The 22312-nt window shown below is 35.6% G+C and overlaps 1 protein-coding gene across 1 annotated transcript in view; it reads right to left on the bottom strand.

Annotated features, from left to right (window-relative positions):
* Positions 1 to 22312, bottom strand: part of PTPRN2 (protein tyrosine phosphatase receptor type N2) — a 1449868-nt gene that overhangs the window by 452529 nt on the left and 975027 nt on the right. Inside the window, exon 13 of the mRNA XM_044678956.1 lies at positions 19859 to 19923. Within this exon, the coding sequence (XP_044534891.1) occupies positions 19859 to 19923 (65 nt within the window). The remainder of the gene's footprint in view (positions 1 to 19858; positions 19924 to 22312) is intronic.

Here is a 22312-nt window from a genome sequence, read left to right as displayed (position 1 = left end):
TTCTCTATGTGCTGCTAGAGCCATCACCTAACATTAGCATGATGGTTTCCTTTTAGTCATTATGCTGCCCAGACACCACAATTGTATTATCAAAACAAGCCTAATGACAGCAATACAAAGTGGGCAAGTTTAGAAATCCTTGGTTTGGAGGACAAGGAGAGACAGACTTTGATAGGAAGGCATTTGGAAATGGCAATAGCTTTTTAGCTGGAAAGGAGATAATCTAGTTCAGGAGTTCTCCACCTTGGTGCGTAGAAATCCTGGAGCTATGAGAAGCTTGTCAAGGGAGTGTGGAAATATTAATATTTATAATAACTAATAATCAACCTATTGAAATGCTTCAAAGGGAGGAGCATTAGTAAAAAATAATTTGTGTATTGGTGGCAGAATGTCTTTATGATACTAAACATGATTTTCTGTCCTAAATAATTTTTAATGAAAAATGATTGATTTTATCTTTTATTTGCATATGCACAGTAAACTCTAGATTTATCTCCTTTCCTAATAAATAGAGGGTTTTTTTTTTTAGTTGTGCCCAACTCTTCATGAGCCCATTTGGGGTTTTCTTGACAAAGATACCAGAGTGGTTTGCTATTTCCTACTCCAACTCATTTTATAGATGAGGGGGAGTCTAGGAAGATTTACTAAAAGCCAAGGAGTAAAGGACCAAAAAAATTTGACATTTTTCTAATGTAGTCTAAACCCCCTCATTTTACAGATGAAGGAACTGGGGAACAGAGATGAAGTGACTTACTCGGGGTCACGTGGGTATTAAAGAGTCAGTGTTGGAATCTCTGATTCTAGGACCAATATACTGAATCATACTGCCTCAAAAAGCACAGACATTGTGATAACTTAATGCCTAAAGACCTGTATTTAAGGCATCCCAATTCAGCTTCCAGTCAAAATCTTTACCTACAGGTTCTGGATATTGATGATTTTTCATTAAAATGGATAATGCCAGGATTTATTCATCCATGTTCCTAGGTATCTCTCACTGACTAACAATTTCATCCCTAAGCTGGAAGGACTGAGTTTTCCACTTTTGGCTCATGATATTTTCATGGCAGGAGGAATTTCAGGACTTAAAATATATTCTAGGCCTGTTTCCCTATTTGCATTATTTAGGGAAATGCTATTTCCCATTTCATATATACATGAAAAAAGTAGCTCATTAATTTAATTTATAATTCATTCTCAATTTATTACACATTAAATGGAGAGAGTTGAGTTGTCAAGTAACTTGGTGACAAAAACGGGATAATTTCAGGATGAAATATCCATCAACTAACTTGATAGAAGAGAATATTTCAAATTCTCCAACCTCTAGGTAGAAGAGCAGATATCAACCTCAACTGGAAATATGAAAACTGTTAGAATAATCTTGATCTAAATTACTTTTAGAATATTCAAAGAAACAAATATCATCAAAAATTGGCATAAAAATATGGCAAATGGTCATTTTTGGTGCTAATTTCCTTATGCTTAGTGTCCAGTTTATGACATCGTTAATTTTAGTGTTTGGGTAAACATGGTACACAGAATAAGAGTAATACTCCTATGCAACTGGCACATATTTTATTTTAAATCTTGGTTTGGGTTCTGTTTATGTCCTTTCTATATTTCCCCCTAAAATGATTCTCTTTCATAGGAGGAGAGTCTGAGAATGAGATGTAAATATCATAGAGTGACCCAAGATGATTTTCCTGTTAGAGTCCAGGCTTGAGTTTCCTTTGAAAGGTAAATGAATCTCACCTGAGCTTATGTAACTACAGCTGCTCACTAGTAGAAATACGGTCCTGTCCTATGCTAAGACGTAGAAGAGACGGATGACTGATGGTGGTGGCAAATTAGGAGAGATCTCAGGGTACCAGCTCAGAGAAGAAAATACATTGACTTCTTGACAACATAGGAAGGTCATAATAAGTTAGTGCGTGGCTAATGAAACTACTGGACTCAGAGTCAGGAAATCTGAATTTATATCCTGTGTTCTGCCATTAATTAGTTGCATGATCTAAGCAAAGTAATTAATTTATCTGAATCTCACTTCTTCATTTAATTAATGAAGCATATCTATCCACATACATATATAGCCTATCTCACTGAAATGGTGTGAAAAAAGCATTTTTGTATATATTAAAATGCTTTATTTTCTGTATTTGTACATATTTTGTACATATTAAGTGTGTATTTAATTTGTAAAATTAATGTAAAATATAATGTAAAAATGTAAAAACATGTATCTGTACATATTAAAATGCGAGTTACTATTTCTTGCAATATTTATAATCATATTAAATTCTACTTATATTCTGGTAAAGATAAAAAATGAGACTTTTAAGATTTTGGGGGGACAAACTAACTAATTCCATTGTACAGTGTTTAGCTTTGGATTTTGTGTACTAGGAAAGACTGTAACAAGCTGAAAAACATTTAGAGGAAGAAAATCAAGGTGATGAGAGGACCAGTTCATAAGAGGATTAGTTGAATCAACACAGTACATTGTCTAGAAAATAATAATAGTGAATAATATAGCACTTCGAAAGTTTACACATTACCTCATTTAATCCTCACAACAACCATGTGAGATTGATGCTGTCATTATCATTCATATTTTACAGAGAAGGAAATTGAAGCTGAGAGTGTGAACTGACTTGCAGAGTAATACAAATTATCTGAAGCAAGATTCAAATCTAAGTCCAACATTCTATCCACAATACCATGATGCCTCCCCAAAGGATAAACCTTGGATTTTAGTTTTCAATTCTGCCTCTGTCACTTAGAGATCTTGGGTAGGTCACTTAGCCTTTCTTCTTCATCTTCAAAATAAGGTTAGATTAGATTTGTCTCTCCCAGTCCAAACTTTATGATTTTATGAATCTAATTTCCCAGTGTTTATATTTTTTTTTTACTTTTCTGAGTTTCCTGAAGTTTGTAAAAGTGAAGCCTAATAGAAGCCCTGAAAAATAACTTTTTATTTCCTTAGGGAGAAGAGGAAAGTGGGAGAGACTGAAGAGGAAGGTCAAGAGATGATTAGAGCTATGAAAGTCCATAAAAAGGTTTGATCTATGAGATGGTTTGAAGGTCCAATGGGTAGTCTTGTTTGAAAGCAGCCTAGAGGATAATGAAAAGGAAAACATGACCAAGTTTTTGGGAGGATAAGAGGAAAGTTGGTTTACTACAGCAGTTTTTAAACTTGTTTTGTGTTATGTAACTCTTTGGCAGTCTGGTGACACCTATGGAGCCCTTTTCAGAATAATGTTCTTCAATGCCTAAAATAAAATACAGAAGATTCCAAACAAAACTAATTATATTGAAATGGTTATATCAAGAAGCATTTTTTAAAAAGTCCAAAATGTTAGGTAAAGAACATCTGGTCTAGTGAAAGATATAAAGAATTGGGAGTTGGAACCTTTTGTTTCTGATACATGGGCACTGGTATCAGCTCTCTGGGTGAGGGTAGCCAAGTCACTGAAACCTCTCTGGGAATCCATTTCCTCATTTGTCAGATGGAGTTAATGCCTACCTTTCTGAACTCAGAGTTGTCCTGAGGAAAAAAAAATGAGCTAATGGCTGTGAAAGCATTTTGAAAAAGTCAAAAGTGCGATTCAAATAGCATTATCGTTATGTGATGACACTGTTTACTTTTCTAGAGAAGTTTCACAGGGACTATGAAGAGAAACTGGATAGCTTAGTTTGAGCTGAGAATAGCTCATTTAAAAAATAAATTTTCATTCTATTTTTCAATTAACACGTATGTATCTTCTTATCCTCGCCAATCTAAAAGAAAAAGAAAACCCTTGTAACAGATATGCATAGTCAAGAAAAACAAATTCTCACATCCTTCATGCCAAAAAATGTATGTCTTATTCTGCAATTTGAATCCTAACTTGTCAGGAGGTGGAAGCATAGATCATCATCAATCCTAGTGAAGGATGGTTGGTCATTGAATTGATTAGAGTTCTTAAATTTCCCAGAGTTGTTTATCTTCATATTGTTATTGTAATTGCCATCCTGCTTCTGCTCACTTCTTTGACTCATGAATGTCTTTCCAAATTTCTTTGAAACATTCCCTTTTAACATTTAAGGCCCAATGTTATTCTGTTACATCTATATACCATAATTTGATCAGTTGTTTCTCAACTTTAATTTTCAAGGTTTTTTTTACTACTACAAAAAAGCTGATATATATAAGTATTTTTGAACACATGTAGAATTATTATTATAAATCATATAAATATTAATATGTCTTTCTTGGATCTCTTTAAAGTTATGTCTCATAACTTTAGTTAGCTTTGACTTTCGTTGTAGGTAGGCTACTGTATGAGATTAGACCAATAGGAAAAAAAACCTTAAAGATTTTAATATTTTTAATATGCTCCAGCCTGAGCTTATTTTCTTGGTTTTCATAGTGACAAGTGAACTTGAGGGACCTTCCACAAAGTCGGAAGTAATGTCAGAGAGAGCTAGCCTGGAGGGCAGGATTGTGTCAGTATGTGGGCTTTGTTAGAAGAAAAAAAAAAAGAAACAGGATAGAGAAATAATAGACCAATGGGAAGAGTCTGGACTTGCTCTTGAACAAACTCCACTATTCTATAGTGGTGAACAATCCCCTACAACCTGGTCAATGACTCATCCATGAAAAGAGACCTCTCTTCTAGAGACCAAGCAGTGCTTGAAGAAAGACAGAAAGAATATCCCATCAGTCCTGAGTCCTCCAACTTTGGGGAACTCATTGGTAACTACAGTCAAATCCTTGGGTAGCAACACTTTGAAAGTGCCAACTATTTAAAACTTGTCTTCATACTTAGTATAGTTTTTAGCTTATAATCAAAGTCCATCCAATCTACTTTGGCTACATCATCATATTCATTTATTCTTCTTTTTTCATTGTTACCACCTCTACACATTCTTGTTTATTTTTCCCTGGTCAGAGGCCATGTAAGTCTCCTTACAAGTGTTCCTGCCTCAACTCTTTCTCCCTCTTTATACAATAACCATAATAATATTCCTTTTGCATAAAGGAGGTCATGTTACTTCTATACTCAAAAATCTTTAGTTACTCCCTGTTGTCTTCTGAGTAAAGTTCAAGGTATTCAAGACTTCCATGCTTCTGACTCCATTGGGCCAAACTTTTCTATTGTTATCCTTTTTGTATTTAATGCTACTATCAGAATTAACTTGTTTATCTGTCATTTAAATGTGCCCTGCATTTTTCCATCTCTATGTCACTGTTCCTACTTTTTTGGATTCCTGGAATATTCTTCAGTCCCTTTTGTACTGTCTATATAAAATTTTGAACCAAATTCTACTTCTTCCCTGCTATCCAATCAGTAATAATTTTGCTCACTTGGTCATCATATCACATTTTAATTTGAACCTCTCTAGGGTTCTTCTCATGCACTGTTGTAAATTATTATACCTGTAAATCTTGGAAAGTCTTATATGAACTGATGCTAAATGAAGTAAGTAGAAGTAGGAGAACATTGTATATAACAATATTATATGATGATCAACTCTGAATGACTTAACTATTATCAGCATTGCCAAGATCTAAGGGAATCCTAGGGGACTCCAGATGAAAAACACTATATACCACCATAGAAAGAATTGATGTAGTCTGAATGCAGATAGAAATATAGCATTTTTCATTTTATTTCCTTAATGGATTTTTTCTTATATATGTTGTCTTTCATGACATGACAAATATGGAAATAGCATATACATAACCTATATCAGATGACTTGCTGTCTAGAGAAGAGAGAGTAGTGGGAGTAAAGGAGAGAATTTGGATCTGAAAATATCAGAAAATAAATTTCAAAAATTGTTTCTACATGTAATTGGGGAAAATACAATAAAATATTAATGGGAAATTATTTACATCTGCATTGGTATCTATAAAAAGGAATTCTTTAATTAATTTAATGGGGGATCTGGAGGTCCTCTTACCATAGAGATGTGTAGGGATTAACTAGCCCACAGTGACAGGAAGTAGGAACCAGGGAGCCCCCTGCTGAGCAAGCATCAGTTGCAGGTTGTGAGTTGCTGACAGGAGAGTCAGTTGCTGACAGTTGGCGAGTCAGTTGCTGACAGCTAGGGCTGGTAGTTGTGGGGAAGTTAGCCATTAGGTATGAACTGGTCATTGGGAGTTGGTTGCTGGTAGTATGGGTTGACGTTTAGTTGCTGGAATATAAAGGTGGGTCTGAGCTTACTGAGAGGGCTTTTGGCATTAGCCTTTAAAAGGGCTTTTTGCTTCTGGGATCTCTAGAGAGCAAGAGGTCTATCTCATAGGCAAGGATCTGCTGTCAGTTGGCTACTGACAATTTGGGCTTCTATAGAAAAGTGATTGAAGGAGAGTGGTGGCTCTCTATTATTTTAGGGAGTTAGGTGGTTAATAAATAATTTATAGATAGAGTAGGTTAGATTAGGCCTGGGTTGTGCCAGGCAGAAGAAATTGTCCTCAGAAGACAGAGTTAGTATTAGGAATTTTAGGTAGTTATTAGGAATTTTAGGAATATTTATAGAATATATGATTAGTAATCTCCCTTTCTTCTTTTCTATCTTTCCCTCCTTTACTATAGTCTTTTACTATCTCTAAATTGTTAATTAATGCTTCTAGAAGTTTTCTTTTCTCTGGCTTAAAGGGATGATATTAATTTACAACTCTACTATATTATCATTAAAAATTAAATTATTATAAGCTGTTCTCTTATTTTGTCAGAACCTCTATTTTAACCCTTACATATCTTATGTCCCTATTAGACTATAAACTATACAAGGCTAGGACTATATCTCAAAAAAGTACTTCTTATTTAAAGAAAATAAATTACTCTGGGAAAATAGATATTTAATAAATATTTGTTGAATGAAAGAATTTGTGGAAGGAACTACCTATTATTTCTCAAAACTTTTAATATTATCAGGGTAGGAAATGTAAGTGCTAACAGCAAAATTCCTGAAAGCATCAGGGGAAGATGAACCTTGTTACCAGCATTCTGTTCACCTATGAGATACAGTACCTCTTCCACATTCATCAATGAAATTAAAAACAACTAAAACTCAAAATTGACTATATCTCTTTCCTGGGTCTATTAGGATGTTCTGTTCTGCTGGTTGGGGAAGCTTTGAGAGAAAGCCTTTCAGTGTTGTTAGCCTTATTGCTATTACAGGTGGATGACCCTCCAAAAAAGAAAGAATTAGGAGAAGAAGGATGTGTCTTAGTGTTGAGGTCAGGAGGTAAGGGCTCTGATCCCAGCTCTGACACTTATTTATGTGAACAGAGACAAGTAATTTTACTTTTCTGAGCCTCAGTTTCCAGATTAATAAAATGGGGATGATGATACTTGTATTGTCTACCTCAAGGATTGTGGGTTTTTCAGAGGGTTTTATAAATGTTAGAAGGCTACAGAAAATTGATAATTAATATTATTATTCCCAAAAGGATTCCTTAATGTAATGGGCCCAGTGCAATTATGGTAGCTAAGAGGTAAACTATAGGTTTTCTTCCATAACCCAAGCTGAGAAAGTCATAGGAACACAGAAAGACATAGGACTACCTCTGATATCAAAGGAAGCATGTCCAAATAGGAAGGGGAAATTCTTTAAGCAAGAATGATCAATTTGTTCTCATGACCATGGTCATGTCAAAATTTTATCCCTACAAATTTGACAATTAAGCTCATCAAAGATCAATGAGTAAGTAAAATAGTATAGGTTTTTCTTCCTTCAGGCTCCTCAGTTGGGAAAAAATCCTACATTCTTAGAATTTTTAATTTAGGACATAATCATTCAAAGAATTTCAGATGCAGAAAGGACTTCAAAGTGCAACTAGATCAATCCATACTTTATAGAAAATTCCCCTGTTAAACTTTATGAGTGTTTACAAAGCTTTTATGTGAAGGCCTAGTGTGAGGAGAGCCCTGTAACCTGTTGATGCTGTTCACTCTATCTTTTAGACAGAACAAAATCTATAAGATTCTAATAAGAACTTTGTACACAGTTTTTAAAGGAATACAATAAATGACTTAAAAATTGCCCCAACCTATTTTCCATAAGAGAAAGCAAAAGAATGGATCATCTTGTACTTTTCTAAGAAACAAGCCAAAGTTGTTTTTCTCCATTTCTTTTGGGTAATGTAATATGAGATACCAAATAAATTCCAGAACCAGACAATAAGCCATGTCCCCATAACTGACATATACATTACATATATTTATATAAAAAAGGCAGTTGAAAATGGGGGGTGGGGTGGAGATGCATGAGCTGTTGTAGCCACAAGGCAGACATTACTTATTTCATTTTACGTGACTATTTACTCTGATACTGAATAAAAATTGAATTTGTCGCCATAGTAACTGCCACATCACATGGCACTTCTGCTGCCTTTAAATCACAGAAGACTATTGTAAAGACATTCATGAACCAATGTGACATTGGACTCTGTGCATTTTGTGCAGCATTTCAAAAGATGCTGTGTTGTAATAAAGCCATATTCACCTGGGTATTTTAAGTGTTGTTCATTATATTCGGGGTTAATTTTTTTCTTACTAAAAATAAGAAAATAGGAAAATATAGAATGGAAGAGGATCAGTTGATCTGGATTGGGGTTGAGGGGTTGTTGCAATGTAAAGTTAAATGTGGCTTTTTCATTCAGGAGTCAAAGCACAGAGCTATAGAGAGTTGAGACCAAGTGGACCATTCAAGAAAACCTTTTAACTTTTCATCACCAAATATCCCAAAGGGTGTTATGCAGGATGTAAAGCATTACCTATAAGTTGTATGGCTGTAAGAAAAAGAAAATACTTAGAAGATTTCTAATACTTGCATTAGGTTTTTCCATTTCAGATACAAATAAGACATATTTGAAAATAAATTGGCTTTTCTTGGGACTGATAGTTTGCTTCCATTTGGAAGGAAAATGAGATGATCTCAGTCAAAGGATGCCATTCATTCATTTATATTTGTTTGTTTATTTATTTATCTAAAAAAAACCCTTACCTTCTATCTTAGAATCAATTCTGTGTACTGATTCCAAGGCAGAAGAGTGGTAAGGGCTAGGCAATGGGGGTGAAGTGACTTACCCAGAGTCATATAGCTAGGAAGTGTCTGAGGTCAAATTTGAACCCAGGACCTCCTATCTCTGGGCCTGGCTCTCAATCCACTTAGCCACCCAGCTGCCCCTAAGGATGCCATTCATAATTAAAAGTTAATTTAATAAAAAATATCAGTGATGCAGAGTTTGGATCTCCAAGGTAGACTGCCATATTATGTAGGCTTGAGAAAAGTTTTATGGAAATGGACCATTATGGGATTTTATTGTGCTGATTTTGCTGATGCCACTTTTATTTGTCCCTAATAAGAGGCTTGGTTTCATTTCCTTGAAAACTCTGGAAGCTTCTAGCTTCTCTTAAGAATAATCCTGGATAAATAGAGAAGAAATTCCCAGAAATAAGGGCTGAAAGAGTATATCTAGGCTGATGACTCTCACATCTACTTCTCTTTAAGTCTGCATTTGTCTAGTGGACATTTCTTCTAAGTGATCTTGTCACTAATTTGAATTCAGGTTGTTTAAATCTGAAGTAAGACATTATTTCCTCTAACAAATCAGTAAGAGAAATTGGAGGAAGATCTTCCAAAGAGGTGAATTTCAACTCTGTCAAAGAGTTTATCTCCTTCATTGACAAAAATTAGTAATTTTTGTCAATGGTATTGCTATTCTCCTTGATTTGAAATCTTATGATGAATGATGAGATGATTCTCTCTTTTATAAATCATTTATATTCAATTTATCAAGTTTTCACAGATTCTTCTTGCAAATTGTTTGTTTCCATTCCAGCTTCCCCATTCCTACCAAATCTAGTCTCAGTGATTTTTAAAGGAATATAACAAATGACTAAAAATCATCTCAACCTACTTTCCTCAAGGGAAAACACAGACATAGATCATATTTTACTTTACTAAGATACAAGCAAAAGTTGCTTTTCTCCAGGTCTTTTGAGAAATGTAATAGGAGATACCAAGTAAATTTGAGAATCAGACATTAAACCATATCTCCATAACTGACATATACATTACATATATCTATATTTATATTAAAATACATTGAAAATGATGGAGTGTGGAGATGCATGTGACATCCAAGAAGTAAACTACAAAATCATCTCCATCAACTCATTAATCAATCAATATACAAATATTTACTAAATATCACCCATGTGACAGGCTTGATATTAGATTCTGGGAATAGTAAGGCAAAAATGAAATAATCTCTACTCCCATGGAGCTTATAGCCTCTCAGGAGAGACAACAAAGGGATTTTAAATGGCCTTTGCTGTTGAATGAATGTTCCATTAACATTACTTTCATTATATAACATCCCCCTGTTTTCTATTTCAAGTGAAGTTTTCCCCCATTTAGTCTTTAATATCTACTATGATCTAACTCTATCTAATGTAACCAAACTAAACTTACTGCTCTTTCCTTATGTCACATGAATATGCCATGATCTTTTCTTTTTCTCAATATCTTGTTTCATATTGTTCTTCTTTCTCTAAACACCTTCTTTGTCAATTTCCATTTTGCCAATCACATAGGGTTCATCTCCAGCCCTACCTTTTCCAGGAAGCCTTGTTTGATTATTCTATTATTCACTGATCTCTCTTTTCTTTGAATTTTTATGTAACTATGCAAGTATTTCTTTAAAAAATTGTCTTTGTATTGCTGGTACCTAGAATAATGACTAGTACTTTATGTATATATATATATATGCATATGTATATATATATATATATCCAGTACATTAGATTTATGACAAAGGTTTAATTGCTAAATATACAAGGAGTTAAATCAATTGTTCAAAAAATCAAGTCATTCCCCAATTGATAAATGGGCAAGGGACATGAATAGGCAATTTTCAGATAAAGAAATCAAAACTATCAATAAGCACATGAGAAAGTGTTCTAAATCTCTAATAATTAGAGAAATGCAAATCAAAACAACTCTGAGGTACCACCCCACACCTAGCAGATTGGCTAAAATGACAGCAGGGGAGAGTAATGAATGTTGGGAGGATGTGGCAAAATTAGGACATTAATGCATTACTCGTGGAGTTGTGAACTGATCCAACCATTCTGGATGGCAATTTGGAACTATGCCCAAAGAGCACTAAAAGATTGCCTGCCCTTTGATCCAGCCATACTATTGTTGGGTTTGTACCCCAAAGAGATCATAGGGGAAAAGACTTGTACAAAAATATTTATAGCTGTGCTCTTTGTGGTGGCAAAAAAACTGGAAAACAAGGGTATGCCCTTTGATTGGGGAATGGCTGAACAAATTGTGGTATCTGTTGGTGATGGAATACTATTGTGCTCAAAGGAATAATGAACTGGAGGAATTCCATGTGAACTGAAACGACCTCTAGGAATGGATGCAGAGTGAAAGCAGCAGAACCAGGAGAACATTGTACACAGAGACTAATACACTGTGGTAAAATCGAATGTAATGGACTTCTGTACTAGCAGCAATGCAATGATCTGGGACAATTATGAGGGATTTATGGTAAAGAACGCTACTCACATTCAGAGGAAGAACTACAGGAGTGGAAATGCAGAAGAAAAACAATTGCTTGAACAAATGGGTTAACGCAGACATGATTTGGGATATAGACTTTAAATGACCACTCCAATATAACTATCAATAATATGGAAATCGGTCTTGATTGATGAAGCATGTAAAAACTAGTGGAAATGCACATTGGCAATGGGGGGTTGTGGTGGGAGGAGGGGAGAGTAAGAACATGAACCATGGAAAAAAATATCCTAAAAATAAACAAACAAACAAATAAACAAATACATAAATACATAAATAATTAGATTAATGATGAAGTTTTTTGCTTCCTTAGGATATTAAAATATAAGATGAAACTTGAATGAAAATTTGTGACTGAACTGGACTAACTCTGGAGGTTTCATCTCATTCTGGAATTTAGCCTAAGTAGATGAGATACTCTTTAGCATGACATTGTTACATCATGACTTCAGTTTGAGCAATTTAGCTACCAAAAAGTCTATTTCTACCTCACAGAGCTGCCTCTCCAAACTATGAAAGCTATAACCAAATGGCAATGAGTTGTCTTTGTTATGTGGTTTGAACTCCAAAACATAAACCTTCCTAGAGGTTGAAATGGTTACTGTTTGCTCAAGTCCCTATAGATTTATAAACAATAATTTTTTACTTATTTAAAAATAGAATGCCTTTAATAAAATAGTTAAACTTATACAAGTTCAAATAAACATTTTTAAAGAAGTTATCTGAGAGTCATTAGAACACAAGATACATTAATATATTAGTCATTTCTCATTAGTCTTAACATTTATATTAACCTTTTATAGTGAACAAATCTCATGCATAAATACTAATGAGCATATTCCTTTACAAATCATCATGGATCTTGGTGACAAAATCCTCTTGTAATTTTTCCTTGGCTCTCTGGGCTGATGAAGGCTAACTCACTGTCAATGTCCCATCAGCTTTTCTTCTAGGTGAAGACTGATCCGTCTTATAAGATGTTTTCTAGTGTGCTTTTTACTGTAGGGACCCACACAGCTACATACATTATTCCCATCCACAAGGAGTTTATTTATTAATAAATCCCAATTATATCCAGAATTTACATAGAACTTTAAGATTAAAAAAATTTTTGGCAGATGGGATTTCATGTATTCTTTCCAAAGACTCTCTCTTTGAGTTAACAAAAAAAATTTCTAATGTAAGAAAGAGGTACTTTCCTCTCCTCTATCTTCCCCTCCTTTCTTTTCTCCATGCTTTCCTCCTCTTCCCTCTCCTGCTCCCTCCTGCCCTCTCTGTCTTATAGTATATATTTTCCCTGAGGTCTTTTTATATAAGAAGAGATAGAAAATGTTTTCCTGCCTCAGAAAAATAGAACCTTCAGGAACCTTTGATCAAATCAAGAAACGCATTTCTACATATTTTCTTTGATTTTAATTTGAAATATCTTCCTTTTATTTTCCTTGCTCATTGATTTCAGAGGTAGGGAATAAAACTGAATTAGTTCTGCCATTGTTCCTGGAAGATTCAACAATAGCTTCCTCACCATCCTAGTAACTGTCTGGACCAAAGCACTCCTGTGCCATTACTTCCTTCCATGTGCTATTTCTGCCCTTAGAATGTCATCTCCTCATGATGAGAAGTAAGGTACGCATCTCCTCAGAGAGATAAACTTAAGGCTGCCTTCCTTACTCTCCTGGACTTTCTCCATAATGACCTAGAAACTGCTGTCTTCCTGAACCTCTCTCTGCTTCTGGATTTATCAAGCTGGAAGTAACTTCCATCTCAGTAGTCTCTCCCTCTGATTGGTGGTCCATCCAGAACCTCGATTTTGAGGAGCAGGTGCTGGATATCCATGCCTTTGGTCCTCTACAGGCTGGATTTCCTATTCTTTCTCTACAATGTTTTTTTTTACAAGTCTGCATCTTGAACCCACCTCTTCCTGTGTTGTCTTCTCCCATTAAAATATAAGCTCCTTGAGGAGAGGAATAGTTTTTCTTTGGTATTCTTATTTCTAACCCTTATCATAGCTCTGGGCTCATATGAATACATAATAAATGCTTTCTGTAATTGTTGACTTTTTATGTGATCTACATATAATAGTCATATCCCACAGAAGTTGCCCTGATTCATGTAATTTTGCAGTCGCATCATTAAGCCATTTTTTAAATCAAACCCAGTTGTAAAGTCACAAGCAAATTGCTGATCGCCCATTTATAACATTATTCCTGAGGCACTCACATTATTACCTCTAAAGTCATATTTTCCCAGATCCAACTAACATTAAGTGAAGAATGGTCAGCATTATAATCATAGTGGGGAGACGAGGGCTCATACACAGCGCGTCAACATATGGTGGGGCAGTATACAATTTTCTCAGGAGAAATGATATAAATGATATGTATATGTAAACATGGAAAAGTGTGCCCCTTCCCTTTTCCTTGTTTCACATCTCATAGTCCTCTGCCAGCTTGTACTGAATGGTACCAATTCACTCTGATTCTTTGTTCAGGACAGATTTACCATCCCCAGTGTCTTATCATTGTGATTCTCCTATATCAGGGAATTCGTTCTCCCCCAATTCCACAGAAGGACAGTATTTTTCCTAGCTGGAAGGAAAACTGGGGAGGGGCCTCTGTGTGCCTCCACTAAAGTCGCCTAGGTAAGTGAGGCTCCTTTTTTCCTTAATAACTGACTTCTGATAGAAACTACTGTTTAAACTGTCATCATTCTTTACAACAGAAGAGAACACTTGAATAGAATTTTTATGCATAAAATTAAGCTAGTTTTTTAAATCCATTCACTGTACAATTCCATTTTGTGAACTAAATTTTCATTGAAAGACCTGTCGACTCTTCCTTTGAATTTATATACATTATTGAGTAACCCAGACAATTGTAGAGTTAGAAGAAAACTTATAGACAATTCCTTCCAAAAGGTCTTTGACAAATGATAATTTAGACTCTTTTTTTAATATCTGCAGTAATGGAGGACTCATTACCTCGCAAGGCCGACTATTCCATTGCTGGAGAATTTTATTCATTAATTAAAAAATGTTTTAGTCAAAATCTTCCTCTTTCTAACTTTCACCCATTGGTTCTGGTACAGTCTTTTAGAATTGGGTACTTTGTGACAGACTTCCTGACATTTGATGATGATTTTCACATTTTCTTTTCCACACACATACCTCTCAGTTTCTTTGACTGTTAATCATAGGGTTTCTAGAATCCTTGCTATCTTTGGAGGATTGAGTTTGGCACATGTAGGTCTCTAAAGGGTTTTAGAGGATCAATAGAGAGTTATTCTATTACTTTATTACCATAACCCATTTAGAACAGGGGTCGGCAACCTTTTTGGCCGTGAGAGCCATAAACGCCACATTTTTTAAAATGTAATTTCGTGAGAGCTGTACAGTGCTCACAGTGCGCGCTCCTGTAACAGTGTGAGCTCCCGTAACAGCGCCTGGAAAAAAAAATTGACTTTATGGTTCCTGCAGAAAGAGCCATATCTGGCCCTCAAAAGAGCCAGATATGGCTTGAGAGCCATTTGTTGCTGACCCCTGATTTAGAAGAAAGGTTGTGTAATGATGGGCAGCCCCAATGCCAAAAAGATCCAGGTTCAAAGGCTGCCTCAGTCAAAGATTGGCTTTATGACCTGGCAATTTACTTAATGACTCAGGGCTCTACGCAATTCTTTAAGTTGTCTCTATCAGTTGCAGAAGGAAGTATTCACCTGAATTGATAGTTAGAAGGAATTTCTTCATTTGGGAGTTTTCCATACTGATTAAATAATAGTCCCTCTCTCAAATACAATTAGAAAATGATATTTAACTTTAGATAACAGTTATGACATTAGATACTGACTCCAATAATAACCACCTCATTTATTTTTCTTCCAAGATTTAAAAAGATACTTCATATTGACTTTCAAGTTTCTTTTGGTAGAAACATGGATTTATATAATTTGAATAAAATTATGAAACCTTTCAAAATATCAGAAACCATAGCATTTGAAACATGTCAAAACATCACTAATCTACAGTATTTGGAATGTGTATATGTGTTCTAATCTATTCATTTCTCTTAAATTTGTTTTGCGATATTTCCACTTGGCTTAAAAAATGTTTTAATTCAGATATCTGTCATCAGATGTGTGAATCATAAGCACACAGGAAAGATTCCATTAAGGCTGTTATGTCTCCAGTAATGAAATTCTGCTTTACATTCGACAGTTGGAATTTATTAGTGATATTTGTATCAAATAGAATAATTTCTTTAGTCATAATTAAGAAAAATCAGAACTAAGGTTGCAGAAATGAGTCAAATAAGATTTTGTGGGGAAAAAAGATTATTCACTTTTCTAAAATTCCCTACTTGTTGGTTTTCTACCCATATTTCTTCCCTATTCCCAAAACATGCACACATGCACACACACACATACACACATACACACACACACACTTTTTTTGAATGCTTCATGAAGAATATAAAGTTTTCATTTGAAACTTATATGAAGAGAAAACTTCATGGAAAGCATAGAGTGTTCAGGTTTGAGATCCCTTTTGAGAATTCTGTAACTGAATTTCAAAGATAATAGAAAAGCTGCCTTTTGACAAGGAAAAATGCCATCTGGAAAAGGACAGGAGATCTTGAGAGCTAGGCTCCAAATATGTGATCAACCAAGAAAACATCTGGACTCTGCTAAGAAATCTGAGAGCCCCAGGAGGAAGATAGAAGTTGAGTCATGAAGAATGGAAAAGAGGATAGATTGTCAGTTCGTGGAAAAAAATTTAATAAGTGAATAGAACTAGCATTCTTGACATTTCTTTCCCTCTCTTATCATCACTCCAGATGCCCCCCAAGAATGGCTCAGCCAACATAATAAAGCCAAGGACTAGAGATGGAATCAACTCAATGCACTGTGAGCATGCTCGGTCGGGTGCTTTGGGAACTGCAACATGAAATACACCCCATGGAAACATTGTTTGCAGGGAATACATTTTGTGTTATTATTGCCTTAGTTCCCAGCTATGTGTGTCATGGGGTGTGTGGCTCTCTCATAAGTGGAGGTACTATATGTAGAGATGCTCTTTAAATGGAATGATAGAGACCTTTCCATTCCCTTTCCCACTAATTACCCTCAAGTCCTGAAGGGTTGAAGATTTTCAGTACTGCCACTTTTAGAGATGGTCAACTAAATATATCTAGTTTCTAGGTAGGTAGTGTCTGTGGACACTGGTCAAGTTTTCTGTGGAACAGCAAAATGAAATAATAGACATGACCAGGTATTTATTTCTTGTTCTAAAATTTTAATTGTGTGAGAGGGATCCATAGGGTGAAGATGTAGATGCCATGGCATAAAGATTCCAGTGTTCTGAGAAAGAACATTTATTTTCATCTCTATCACACCAACGAAAAGAGGTAATCACTGAAAACAAATGCAGTCTGAGACTCGTGTAACCATACTACATGACATTATGTCAAATTTAGAGAAGTCTTCTCGCCAGTAAGTCAGACTACTTTTCAGAGTTGTTTCCATGATACTAGAAGTGATCTATGGCTTCTGAAAAATAACTTTGCCATGAATGAAACTGTGAGACCAGCAAGGTATTAATAAGAGGATAGAGACTGGCTGCAGTTCATTATTTTATACTAGGAATTTTGAAATCTGAGTTCTAGTACTTTCTTGTCAGTAATTAGCTGTGACCTTTGGTAAATCTCTTTTTTATAAGCTTCTTTGTTGAAAATGGTAGGATGTGGAATCAGAAAGACCTGAGTTCAGTTATCAGCTGCCCCCTACTTACTAGCTATGTGACCCTGGGTAAAACAACTTTACCTTTCTCATCTGTAAGATGGGGATGATAATATTGCCTCCTAGGGTTAACATGGTCATTAAATGAGATAAGAATGTTTTGTAAGCCTTAAATAACTATAGTATAGCATTAATAGTAGTAGTAAAATGGAAATAATGATACCTCAAATTTTTAAAAATCAATCCAATTTTTAAAAAAGTTGTGAAAGTGCTTTCTAAAACATGTAGCATTCTTGAAGTAGGAGATACATTTATTTGGTCCATAGAAGTATAAGAAATTAAAGCCTGGCAAGAAACATGAGTAAAGTATGTCTAATTTCCAGTTGGGCTAAGTGAGTTATACACAGCTAGCTAAGCATTTAGGTATAAAAATCCCAACTCAAATATACTAACTCTCTGTCCTGAGTTTAATACTATATTGTGAGAACTAGTTTTAAAATCCAATAAGCTTAAGGTTGGGACAACAAAGTGGTTCAGTGTTGGAGTGCAGGGCTCATCTTCCCAAGTTGAAATTTGGCCTCAGAGAATTACTGGCTGTACAATTCTGGGCAGGTCACTTAACCCTTTTGCCTCAGTTTCCTCATCTGTAAAATGAGCTGGAGAAGGAAATGGCAAACCACTCTAGCATCATTGCCAAGAAAGCTCCAAATGGGGGTCACAAAAGGTTGGACATGACTGAAAACAACAGAAGAAAGCTCAATTTGCTTTTTCTAATTGAGAAAATTGCCATTTGACATTTACTTCACAGCTTCAGTACTCTACACAACAACTCCTTTTCCTATTCAAAGGAGTACTGCTTTCACAAAAGAGTCTTCCCATTTCATTATAGCCCAGTTTCTGATTTGGCCTAAATACAGTAAGGCAAAGGATGACCTGAGAAAGGGCTGCATGATTGGATTACTAGGAATGGCTTTCACCTGGTCCCATCTATGTTTGATCCCCAATCACTGGAGAATTGGCTTAGTTACAGCTCTCCATTATTCTTCCAGTAGGAATGACTATGCACAAAAATATATAAAAATCACATTTGATAAGGTTAAGGGGGAGAACCCAAGGAAAGGTGAAAAGGATTTCTCGAGTTCCCTTAAACCAAAGAAAGAGACAGTTGAATCAAAACATTTACATCATTCTCCCTAATCCTCCAAGCTCCTTCGGTCCTTTCCCCTTTGGTCACTGTGCCTTCTGTGTAATCCAGACAGTTATTTGGTTCCCTACTGCCTCTTGGCTTATTCCTTGCTATTTATTGGTTGTTGAAGATATAGCACATTGCAAAAAATAAAAAAAGCAGGATGTTGTCAGCTGTCAAATGCTTCATTAATCTAGTCTGAGTTGGAAAGGCACTGAGAAAACACCAAGAACAATAGTATCTGTCAGACCCCTTCAAGCGTTTTTTGAAAAGTTTCTATCAGTCATTTGTTTTACTCCTTTACTGCTCTCTGTCCATCGTTTAGCTGCAAAATGGATGTTTTCAAGGTACAATGAACTCTTTCTATAAAGCTGTTCTGAAGAGCGAACAACTTTGTAATCATAAAAACCTTTTTACTTGGGGGGTGGGAGAGAAAGAGCAACCAATTAGACCAGATCTTATTTCTGGAGTCTAAGATGCGACTGGTAAATGACAGATTCATGAAACAAAACTGACTATGGAAAGAAAGATCAGCCTGAGAACAAGAAACATCAAAGCCATGAAAAATCTGTTACTTAATTTTATCTTCCATTGTGAATGTCTTGAAATCTAAAATTTCAGATGCCTCCCTGAACATAGGTGTTAGCCTCCATTCACATGCCAATGGTCACGGAAACTATTTCTGAGAGAATATACTAGTCTTGAAGTTAGAATGACAAGGCACAGAAGGACCTGAACTTGCTTGAATTTCTGATGGAGGACTCCATTAAGTTTTGTTGTCCTTGTTGTTTTTGTTTTTTCTGTGATAGCAAAATGGGTGTGGCCATGCTTTTGCATAGATTTCCTGCATTTTCAGATATTTCTGAAAGCACCCTCTCTGAGCACTTTGTTCACCAAATGGACCACTTTTAGTGCCATTTAATTTTGAGCTAAGATTATTTATTTATTTAAGCAATATAGATATAGTAATCTAAATTTCAAGATTTGCGACTATTTGGCTTACCTTCAGGAGCTTGATGACCACGAAACAACTCAAGGGAAAAGGGTATCATAAAGGCACTGGCCTTCTTTACCAAGAAGTGTTTTTCCTTATTGAGACAAGATAATGGCAATCTAGCAAATTTTCAAAACCATTATCACACACCAACTATGTTTATGTGTTGCAATCATTATTCACGGTCTGTCTGTCGGGAACTTTGACCATCATGATGATCAGTATAAAAATATCCTTAATGATCACTCCATGGTCAATGTGATTACATCACTTGAGCCTGTGAACACTGCATTTTCACGGGAAAACTTGGCAAGCATTTTCATTGACATTTTGAATAATACTCTTTCCTTATTATCACTTACCGACCCAATTCCAGTTCGGAGAATTTTCAGTCCTGAGGCTTTTTCAAGCTTGTCTTTGTTGTCAGCTGTTGGGAAAAATTGAGAAGCATAGTTGTCAGCTTGGTGAGTATTCAGTGCTCTAGATACAGCTAACCTTTAGGTTATTTTCCCCTGTTGAAAAATTCAATAAATTTACTGCTGATATCCTTATTCATCAATGGACCAGCTTTCATGAACAGCAACAAAGTTATTGACTGTGGCATTAGTCTTTCATAATAAGTCCAACTAGAAGGGAAAACGGAATGTATTTATTCATTTCATTATGTTCCTCACTCTTTTATCCTCTTAGCCATTCCCCTATAAGAAATGCACTAGAATAATTTAGAGCCAATAAAGGACTCATCCAAATTGGCTCCTGATTTAAAATGAGGAAGACTTTCAGGGAATGAATTACACTCGATAATCATTCCAAGAGAAATGAGCTTTGGAAACAATTAGCGGATATAAATGAAAACTCTGTAATCCTAACACTAATATGGAAAGCCCACCTGCCCCCACTTCAGTGCAAAGGAAGTTGTGTCACAAAGCAATTGACCTTCACTTATGATTCTGAAGAAATATTCCACTGGACAAAGCTCCTGTCATTTTGGAAATGAAAACCCAGAAAAAAAGGAATTGTATTGAAAACTCTGTGAATGAAGAATGCAATGGAATTGTGATGAATAGAAAAAGGGAAAGCAAGAAAATAGCAATTACTTTCACCTCACAGTGTAATACACCTACGTTAATCTTGGGTAATGAAATTATATCTTTGAGAATGATACAAATGAGCTTCTGTTATAGTCTGCCATCTCCACCTTTAGGGCCTTTTCATTGTCTTATAGAAAGTTTTCCCTTCAAATGAATGAACATTATTTTTACATATAGGTAATTATATATACCGCATAAAGGGCTGAAGCAGACATGAAACAATCTGGGTTAGAGCAAAGGCAATCTAAGACTCTCAATAAGGACATTTAATTGGGATATGGTGAAGGTGATACAATGAAATAAATCCTGAATAGCAAGATAATTTTTTTTAAAAATAGCAATTCATAAAGCAATCATTTTTTTAAAAATGGAGTTCCCATTAACAAAAGATAACATTTTCCTGAGAAGCAGGTTACTTTTAAAGATAATCGTTGATAAACTTTTACAATTGAGCCTAGGCATATAAGGCACATAAAAATAGAAGATTAAAAAAAAAAAAGCTCTCTCGTTATTCCCAAGAACAACCAGACCCCAGGCCCAGAAATGAAAAAGGCAGCTGGTACAACAAATGTGCATTTTTAACTTTTTAAGCTAGTGCAATAACCACCCGGTTGTTCCCCCTGCCCTAGTGTCTTCCCCACTCTAGGCTACGCTGTTAAATTGATCTTCTTAAAGTACAAGTCTGGCCATGTTCATATCCCCTCGACCATCATTTAATTAACTCCCTATTACAACCAGGATCAAGCACAAAATCCTTTGTTTGGCTTTTAAAGCCCTTCCTAACCTGACCCCTTCCTTCCTTTCCAGTCTTCTTATCCCTTACCCTCCTCCACATACTCTTTAATCCAGTGGCTTCCTTACCACTTCTTTAGCATAACACTTCAATATTCTGACTCTGAATTTTCATGAGTTCTCCCATATGTCTGGAATGCTCTCCCTCCTTACTCTGCTGGCTTACCTAGTTCCTTTCAGGTCCCATCTTAAATCCCATCTTCTACAAGAAGCCTTTCTGGATCTATGGCAAGATAAGTGCCTTCCCTCTGAATTTACCTCCAATTTATACTATATGTCTCTCCTTTGTATGGAATTGGGTTCCATGTTTTCTTCCCTATTTGGCTGTGAGCTCTTTGAGAGCAAGACTTTTTTGTCTTTCTTTTTTCTTATCCCTAGTTCTTAACAGTGTACTTGGTACATAATAGGGACTTAATAATGTTTACTGATGATTTCAACCACCATGCCTTTCTACAAGATGACTGCTGAGGCTCTCTGATTGCTGATTAGGCAAACTCCATCTGCATTTCTCTCTGCAGAGATAGGGATTAAACTTTTGGATTCCTTGGTGCTAGGTGAGGGACTTCCTTCTACCTATGTAAGCCAGCACCTTCTTTGCAGCTTAAAGTCTTAGAGAACTTCCTCAAACATCTAGAAGGGAGTGATTGCCCAGACCATATGAGTCAGAGATTGAACCAAAAAAATGTCATGTCTTGCAGTCTTGGTTTTTTATCCACTATACCACACTACCTATTTAGATCACTCTATCTCTGTCTCTCTCTGTCTCTCTCTGTCTCTCTCTGTCTCTCTGTCTCTCTGTCTCTCTCTGTCTCTCTGTCTCTCTGTCTCTCTCTGTCTCTCTCTGTCTCTCTGTCTCTCTGTCTCTCTCTCTCTCTGTCTCTGTCTCTGTCTCTCTCTCTGTCTCTCTCTCTCTCTCTCTCTCTCTCTCTCTCT

Source organism: Gracilinanus agilis, chromosome 5 (assembly GCF_016433145.1).
Source record: "Gracilinanus agilis isolate LMUSP501 chromosome 5, AgileGrace, whole genome shotgun sequence".
Lineage (NCBI taxonomy): Eukaryota > Metazoa > Chordata > Mammalia > Didelphimorphia > Didelphidae > Gracilinanus > Gracilinanus agilis.
The sequence above is the reverse complement of the archived record's forward strand: the minus strand, read 5'-3'. Positions and strand labels throughout refer to the sequence as shown.